The 8610-nt window shown below is 32.0% G+C and overlaps 1 protein-coding gene across 1 annotated transcript; it reads left to right on the top strand.

Moving 5' to 3' along the window:
- The first annotated feature begins 2744 nt into the window (after window positions 1–2744).
- Window positions 2745–8212, top strand: LOC145602861 (acyl-acyl carrier protein thioesterase ATL3, chloroplastic-like). Its single transcript, XM_081659013.1, has 5 exons — window positions 2745–2985; window positions 3735–3835; window positions 7054–7163; window positions 7707–7802; window positions 7898–8212. The coding sequence occupies exons 1-5, from the start codon at window positions 2768–2770 to the stop codon at window positions 8015–8017; spliced, it is 645 nt and encodes a 214-aa protein (XP_081515139.1). The 5' UTR covers window positions 2745–2767; the 3' UTR covers window positions 8018–8212.
- Window positions 8213–8610: the final 398 nt, after the last annotated feature.

The following is an 8610-nucleotide window of genomic DNA, read 5'->3' as shown; positions in this document are numbered from 1 at the left end:
ATTCTTCTCTCCTTAATTCCCGTGTAAATTTTCAAAGAGGAATGTAATTTAGGGACGGAGGGAGTAATAAATATTTAATAGTTAATAGTTAATAATTAATAGTTAGTAATTAATAATTAATAGTTAATAATTTATAATTAGTAGTCAATAATTAATAATTAGTAGTTTATATTTAATAATTAGTACTTAATAATTAATAGTTACATAAGTAATTAGTAATTATTAGTACCTAATAATTAATAGTTAGTAATTAACAATTAGTAATTGGTAATATATAATTAATAATTAGTTTTTTTGGTACTTAATAACTAGTACTCCTTTCGTCCCCCTTTTGATAGTCCCTTATGCGCATTTTTCACGGGAATTAATACACAAATAAATATAGTTAAAGTACATTGAAAAAGTAAATACACATTGGGTATGCAAAAAAAGTAGAGAGAAAGTAATAAAAGTACATGGGAAAATAATATTTACATGGGAAATTTAAATTTTCACAAGTATTGTTGCAAATTGGATGAAATTTTGGTAAAAAATTAATATTAATGGTTGTTGCAAAAAGGCAAATGGGGTGAACATTTTGGGACTAAGGGCCTGTTCATATTTACTGAACTGAGCTGAACTGAACTGAGCTGATTGGAGCTGAACTGAACTGAACTGATTGGAACTGAACTGAACTGAATTGAGCTGAAATGAATATTTTATGTGAGAGGGAAATTAAGAGCTGAACTGAACTGAACTAATTGGAACTGAACTGAACTGATTGGAGCTGAACTGAACTGAAATTAAGTAAATGTGAACAGGCCCTAAATGCCCATAAGGGACTATCAAAAGGGGACGGAGGGAGTACTTAGTAATAATTATTAACTAATTAATAATTAATTAATAATTAATAGTTAGTATTTTGTATTAATAATTACTCCCTCCGTCCCCTTTTGATAGTCCCTTATGGGCATTTTTCACGGGAATTAATAAACATAAGTAAGAATAGTTAAAGTACATTGAAAAAATAAATTGACATTGGGTATGCAAAAAAGTAGAGAGAGAAAGTAATAAAAGTACATGGAAAAACAAAATTTACATTGGAAATATAATTTTGCACAAGTATTATTGCAAATTGGAGGGAATTTTAGAAAAAAATAATATTAATGATTGTTGGATAAAGCAAATGGGGTGAACATTTTGGGGCTAAAATTTGCCCATAAGGGACTATCAAAAGGGGACGGAGGGAGTAATAATTAAAAATTAGTGACTACCCCCTCCGTCCCTTTTTTACATTCATATTTCTAAAATTACTTAGGAATTAAGAAACTTGGAATAAAATAAAGAACAATAAAACAAAGTACAATAGGAATTATAAGACATTAATTGATGTCTTTGAATAAAACAAAGATTGAATAATATTTACTGATACACATGTCATCAATCCTTTAAAAAGAAAAAGTACCAATAACATATTTTGGTGAAAAATAAAAGAACCAATCATATTCATCTAAAGTGATGCACATGGATTCTGAATTTTTTAAAGGCATTAATAAGAGTGAGAATGAGAAAATAAGAGTGAGAAAATAGTAAAAGCATTAATTACAAAGCAGAAAAATAGGGATATATTGCGATTTGATAAAAATTTACTTACTAAAAAAGGAAAGTAGGAATGTAATTTTGAAATACCCAAAAAGAAAAGCAGAAATGTAAATAAGGGACGGATGGAGTAGTAATTTGTAATTAAGAATACTAATAATAAATGAATAAGAACACATAATAATATCCTATAAGGTCATTTTGCATGGTTACAGCCAACAACTAACAAGTGGGTTTACCAAACATGTTTACATACAACAAATGGTCAAACAGCCACAACAAACAGCCGATACTAACAGCCAGTCAAACAAGCCAAGTTAAACAGCCAGTAGCCAACAGCCAATTGCCAAACAAGGCCGTTACGTAGGATGTCTTCTAAGAACTTTTTTTTTTCTCTTTTCCTTTATTAACAATTTAGTTTAGTTCATTTCAATCTAGCTTCAATTAAGTTATTTCATTTTTCTAATTTGTTTTAGTTTAATTCAGTCCAATTCAACTTATTTCAATTCAATTCAAAAGAACAAGGCCTAATCCTTTTTTCCTCCATCACAATTTTATTCATTATTTTACCCAAAAAAAAAAAAAAAAAACTATATCATCTTACTTTATACTACCTCCGTTTCTTTTTAGTTGATACGTATTCCTTTTTAGGAAGTTTCTTTTTAGTTGACACGTTTCCTTTTTGGGTAAATTTTTTACGTTGCATTTACAAGCTACCCCACTTGCTTTTTCATTCTCTATCACTCTCTCTCCTCTCCTTAATATATGTGCCTAAATCAAACGCGTCAACTAAATAGAAACGGAGGAAGTATTTTCTTATTTGATTCTCCAAGACAACTTGTTTTTTATTTGGTTGTTTTATGTTTTCTTGTATAAGTTTAGTATTGCTGTTTTCATTGAATGATCTTCTAGTAAAAAACAATAAAAATGTGGCTAAAAATCAAGTAGTTTAATACCATTGGGTGGTTTTCAATCTACCATACCTAACTTATATGCAGTAGATTTACATTTGGGTATTATATGCAATCTCTGTACTCGAACACTCTAGCCTGTAAAATCAATTAATTTGTTGATAAATACTTACCAACTTCCAACGGCCCAAAATATTAAACACCATGTAGAAGACTGAAGGCCCATATATTATCACAGAATTTAATCACACCATCTGCAGCAACAATCAATTCCAATTATGTTGCCGGCACTTTCTACTTGCACGGCCGTGACTGTGCCGCAAACACTCGCCTCACCGCCCAAGGCTCCTCGCCTCCGTAATCTCCGCCCATTTTCGCCGCACTTTCCTTGTTTATCTCAGCCGTTGGACTTCAATTGTCGACGGCATAGTCAGCGCGCTATTCCTCTTGCATGTGCTACCGGTGCGCCTGCGATTGATGTCGGAAATGACAAAGGGTATTTTAATTGCTACTCTATTTGTTTGTTGATTTTAATTAAGCTTTTTAATTGAAATTATATTAGTCTGAAATTTCTTGTTTTTTTTTTGTGTTTTCTGTTACTTACTCTGTTTTTATTTATCACGCTTGTCAAAGTAAAACTTTAACGATCAATAAGTTAAATTCTTCGTAAGTAAAATATATAAAATTATGCATCATGATAGTATTTATTGAGACGAATTCAAAAAGATCTAACATAAATGTGTTTTGCCTTATTGATTATTCACAAAAATTGGTCAAAGGTAGGGTGGTGAATAGTGTAAAAGTCAATTTGGATCAAGTAAAAAAAAAACGGAAGAAATATATGATTAGAAAATGTGTCAAATTTTATAATCGTATAAGATCAGAGATAGGAAATGATTTATGTGACAAATGGAAATTGGAACTAAGGCTTTTGAGTTTTGACCGTATTTGAACGATATTTTATCAGGAAATGAATATAATCACTTGGGATGTTGTTAGAATTGTTAAAAAAAAAAATATTTATTATACAAATTAAATTCAAAGGTAATGATGTTTCGCTTTACAATTGAAATAAGATCTTGTTATTTAGTTTGGTGTGATGTTGAATTGTTGATTATATGAGATTCAATTCGAAATATCGTGAAAATGTAATAGAGACAATGTAGTTAATATGGGTGAATGACTTGCTTTCTTATACATTACATAATTTTTAAGTTCATGATGATTATCTTGTCTTATTTGCAGAGCAGTTGAGTTTTTTGAGATTGAGATGAAAGTGCGAGACTATGAATTGGATCAATTTGGTGTTGTTAACAATGCTAGGTATGCGAATTATATCGAACATGGTAGGTAGACCATATACTTTGCTTTAAATCTTTTCTTTGATTAGTTTGATAGACTAATTGAGCAATTTTTTTTTTGTGACGTTGATGCCTTTTCTTTGTTATTGATGCTTCATAATGGGTGTTTTGAAGTCTCTTTGATGCTATTGCCTCCTGGCTCCTTTGTTGTATAACTGCTCTGAATGCTTGACCATTCTATGCTATTTATGAATGTGAACAATCCTTTTTAGCAAGTTCTAGATACTTTATACCCTATTATGGATTCCATGCTTAGATAAAAATTATCTTTTTATTCACCATAGTCATGCCAATATACCTTTGTTCTAGATTTATCCTTCGTAGGGTCTATTTGGTACGAGTACATCTTATTTTGACTTACTTCAGACAAAGTAAGTTCGATCTACTTCAGATAGTTCAAAAAAAGTTCATATCCCGCCCTTTGTTTCAAGATAATTGACACACTTCTTTCTTTTGGTCATTTTAATTGACATAATTGGTAAGGACCACCATTATTAATTTTATTTGCCATACTCACCATGCCCCACTAACTTTTCTAGATGATTCAAAAAATTGCACATAAATTGCCAATTTCAGACCTTTTTTTTTTTTTTTTTTTGATAAAAATAAGTTCAGAAAAAATTAAATCAGTTCATACTTTGTATAATATATGCATTAGACGAAATGGGATACTCCAAATGAAGCCTAACGTTGGTAGTTGTTCATGGTGCTAGAGATCATGCATTGGACCCCTGAAATTTTGCGGTTCTTGCAATTTAAGAGTACTTGGACTTTACAATATGTGTATGTCTAAATGCCACTCTGCACTTTCAAAATACTTTTCTTTTTCTACCCAATTTTATTAGGATCAACATCTATTTTTAATTTATTACACTAAAGGAAACAAAGAATTTTCATGAAAAAACTGTTCTTTGAACTGAATGTGAAATAGAAAGACCTAGCGTACTAATTTTATCACAATGTCACTTATCACAAATGAAATATTTGATAGAAATCATCCCTGGTCCACAGAAAGAAAGAGTAATGCCACACTTAAACTATGTTGCTTCTTAAGGTAAATTCAATTTGTAGAAGAGGCCCTCTAAATCAAATTGTATGATCTTGCTAAATTTGCATAAATAGCACTTTATAATTGGGTAAATTACAAGATTACTCATATATGAAGTAACACAAGTTTGAAATCATAAAAGTGTAGCATTGGTAGTATGTTACTTAAAGATACTAGCCTTAAACTTCTAAATTTTGGAGAAAAAACTTATAACCATTAAACCATCATTAGTTGGCTAAATTACAACACAAATGACCACCACGAATCTAGGGTGAACAACATAAAGGTACAAGGTTCTAAGCTTCTAATTATGTCCATACAATTTACAACCAATGTTAAGTTACCAGTTATCATTGTTAAGGCTCCCATCATCTTCATTGTCATTTCCTTTATCTTTGTTATAGGTTTAGATCCTTGTTTGATTGTCACACAGTTCAAAGTTCGCTTTCATGTGAAGCAAAGAGAAATCGGGATGGAAAAAGGATCATCAAAACTCTAGAAACATAAAGGGAAGGAAATGATGAATAGAAAAGAGCATATATTCTAATTTACCAAAATGTTCATAAGTGCTTCACCGTTTTTTATATTATGTATGCCTCTAGTGTATGACCTTTTTTCTCTGTATAACCAGGTCCCATAAAGCAAAACAGGTTCTACTTAACCAATTCATATCCTTAATCTTTTTTTGTGACAGTTGCTAAGCTTGCCATTTAACCACCATTGGACAGGCTTTCACCAGTGGCAGCTTATTTTTAGACTTGTGTTATCCTGTGCCTTATCCAAAACCCTAAATATCCAAGAAAAATCAGCTTCACATCTTCCTTCTCTAAACCGGTTAAGTAAATTTGCTGAATGTCCATTTATAGATCTAAACATGGCAAGCTGCAGGTCTGCTTTTTAACACACTGCAATGTCATGTAAGAAGTTAGAAATTGTGTGACTCCTGGTCTAATAAGTGCCCTTATGATTTTCAGTTCTTTCTTCCAAGCATAGGGATGTATTTCAGAGTTTGTATAAGTTGTTTTCTTCCTAACCTTGCAATTGTAGCTGATTTTTAATCTTTATATCTTAGTTATCTTCATTGATACTTTGTCCTCCTGCAATACTGTTGCTTTCCAAAAGTAATTATAAAAAATAAATTTCTAGCATTTGGTCTATGCAGTGAAGAGCTGGCATCCAACTTAAATATTTGCTTTTCTCAAATGCTTCATAGTTTGCTGCACAACCAGCAAAACTTGCACTAAGCTCTCACTTTAACCTTTTTCCAGGCCAGCATCTAGATCTCATGTCCTATATACACTGCTTTAGAGATATCTTATGTATCAATAGCTTAAAAAGAAGTCTCTCACCAAGGTTTTAGAAATTGAATTGATCGTCTTTGTCTGTTACTCTACACATCCAATATACTTGCACAACCTGTCCTCTTTCATTCTTCTTTAACCTCTAGTGTGGCATTGTGGCAATATGACATTTATTTGGTCTATATTATAAGTTTACCCTGATGCCTTAATGAATGTTAGTGTATAAACCGATGTCCTTCACCTGCTTACAAAGGAGTCCATGTTGGCCCCCTCCGTTGATTATTATCATGCTTACATTTAGATATTATCTTCCTCATCAATATCGTTCTGTGATCTCCAACTTCTAGAATATAAAGTTGCATTAGCATGCAAAAGTATAATTTTTATTATTATTTTTATTGTATGATGCATCATCTCAAATTGCATGCAAAGCTCAGCAATTTTTAAAATCTTATGCTACCAAAGTGTTTTCCTGCACACCACCACAAACCTTCCATCTAGTTTTTTTCGAAATATTTTCTTCATAGTAGTTAATAACCATGCATATGAAATTTTGGTCTGTTCTGTATACTGAAACAATTTAACAATTTTAGATTTCCTTTTTAGTACTTTTGACAAGGACCCTTGCTTTTCTGTTTCCTGAAGTGCTTTATAGATTTTGTGAAGAATTAGTAGAATATCGATTAACCAGACTCATGGGAAAGTTTTTGGATGCTATTGGCTTTGTATTTTTGCTCTATGTTGCTTGCTTCTGAATTTTCTTTCTTATTATTACTTATTGAATGCATTAATGTTATACAAGTATTTGTTTTCTGCAAGCAGTCTATTGACCATGCTCTTGAACTTTTATGCAGCACGTCACGAGCTTTTGGAAAGTATTGGTCTAAGTGCTAGTGCTGTTGCTCACAGTGGTGATTCACTTGCATTGTCAGAATTGACTCTCAAATTTATCGCGCCTCTTAGGGTATGATTTCCACATGCTTTGTACAATTGCTGAAGTAGTGCAATTATCTGTTGTCTTCATGAATTATTCTTGGTTAGATATTATTTTTCATGAATCTTGGTGGCGATACACTACCATGGTAAATCTGCATTTAATTATTTTTAGGATACACAATAGCAGAAGGTGATTGCCCAGGGCCTAGAATGGTAAATAACATTTTGGTTAGCAGAAGAAACATTTCAATGCTGTTAAGCCTAGCTAATTGGCAATACAGTTTGGAACTTTTGACGATTTGTTTGAAATTAGACTAATAAGTAACAATCTTGACGGGCTTTATTCTTACCTGAATTTGTTATTTCAAAACATTGCTTATGGTGTGTGCATCTGCTTAAGAATATGGGCTACTTACGGCAAATTTTTATTTTTTTTCCGTGTTCCCTTAAATAATTACAAATTAGTTTCTGCATTGGATAAATTTATACCTAGAGCGCTTAGGGCTTTGATTACCAATATCTTTAAAACTTGGTTGGTTTGTAATGCATCTGCTCATTCCATGTCAAGCAGAGTGGAGACAAATTTGTTGTGAAAGTGAGGGTCTCAGACTACTCTGCTGTTCGCTTCTTCTTTGAGCATTACATTTATAAGCTACCAAATCAAGAGGTTTTTATCCTGCCCCTGCTTTATAATTTGCATAGTGTTGTTAACGTTTCCCTTGTTTTTCTCTATTCTGAAAGGCCACATCTTTTGTTTGACAGCCTATCCTTGAAGCTAAGGGAACTGCCGTTTGGCTTAACAATAATTTTCGCCCAATCCGTATTCCTCCTGAATCGAGAGCCAAGTTCCTTAATTATATGAAGAATGGGGTCCCAGCTTGACTGTACAAAACCCTCCTTTTCCTTTTTACTAGGGGAGTTCACGCGCGCGATGCGCGCGGTATAATTAGCCATTATAGGAGAGTTATGCGCTTGGACCTCGTAATTTGCAAAATTGCTCCATAACGATAGTGTAAAATCAATTAAATAATAAGTACTTCCTAAATTACAACATTTTCTTGCTACATTGTTCTTGACATCAAAATTGCTCTTATAAAAGTGAGAGGAAGCTAATTGTTAAGAGCATTAAGTGATGCATGCTATTGTGGTTTCTTCTTTTGTCTATTCTTTCATCCCACTCATTTTCTTTTGAGCCTTTTCTTTTCACCATTAGCTGTTAAAATTAATAGACAGAAAATTAGAATACTCTATATAGCCCTTTCATGAGCATTAAAAAAAGAAGTTATATACTTAATTTGTATGTTAATAAAATTTCATAAGCTTAAAATTATCACAAACTCAATAATTCCTATCCATTTCTCCATATCCAATCAAAAGGAATATGTACACATTATGCTTAATGTCAATTAATAGACATAAACAAACTTAAATTCCAAAACCCTTTACAAATCTATGAATCGGCCGGTAAGTTAACC

The sequence above is a fragment of the Chenopodium album genome, chromosome 21 (genome assembly GCF_948465745.1).
Source record: "Chenopodium album chromosome 21, dcCheAlbu1.1, whole genome shotgun sequence".
NCBI lineage: Eukaryota > Viridiplantae > Streptophyta > Magnoliopsida > Caryophyllales > Amaranthaceae > Chenopodium > Chenopodium album.
The sequence above is the reverse complement of the archived record's forward strand: the minus strand, read 5'-3'. Positions and strand labels throughout refer to the sequence as shown.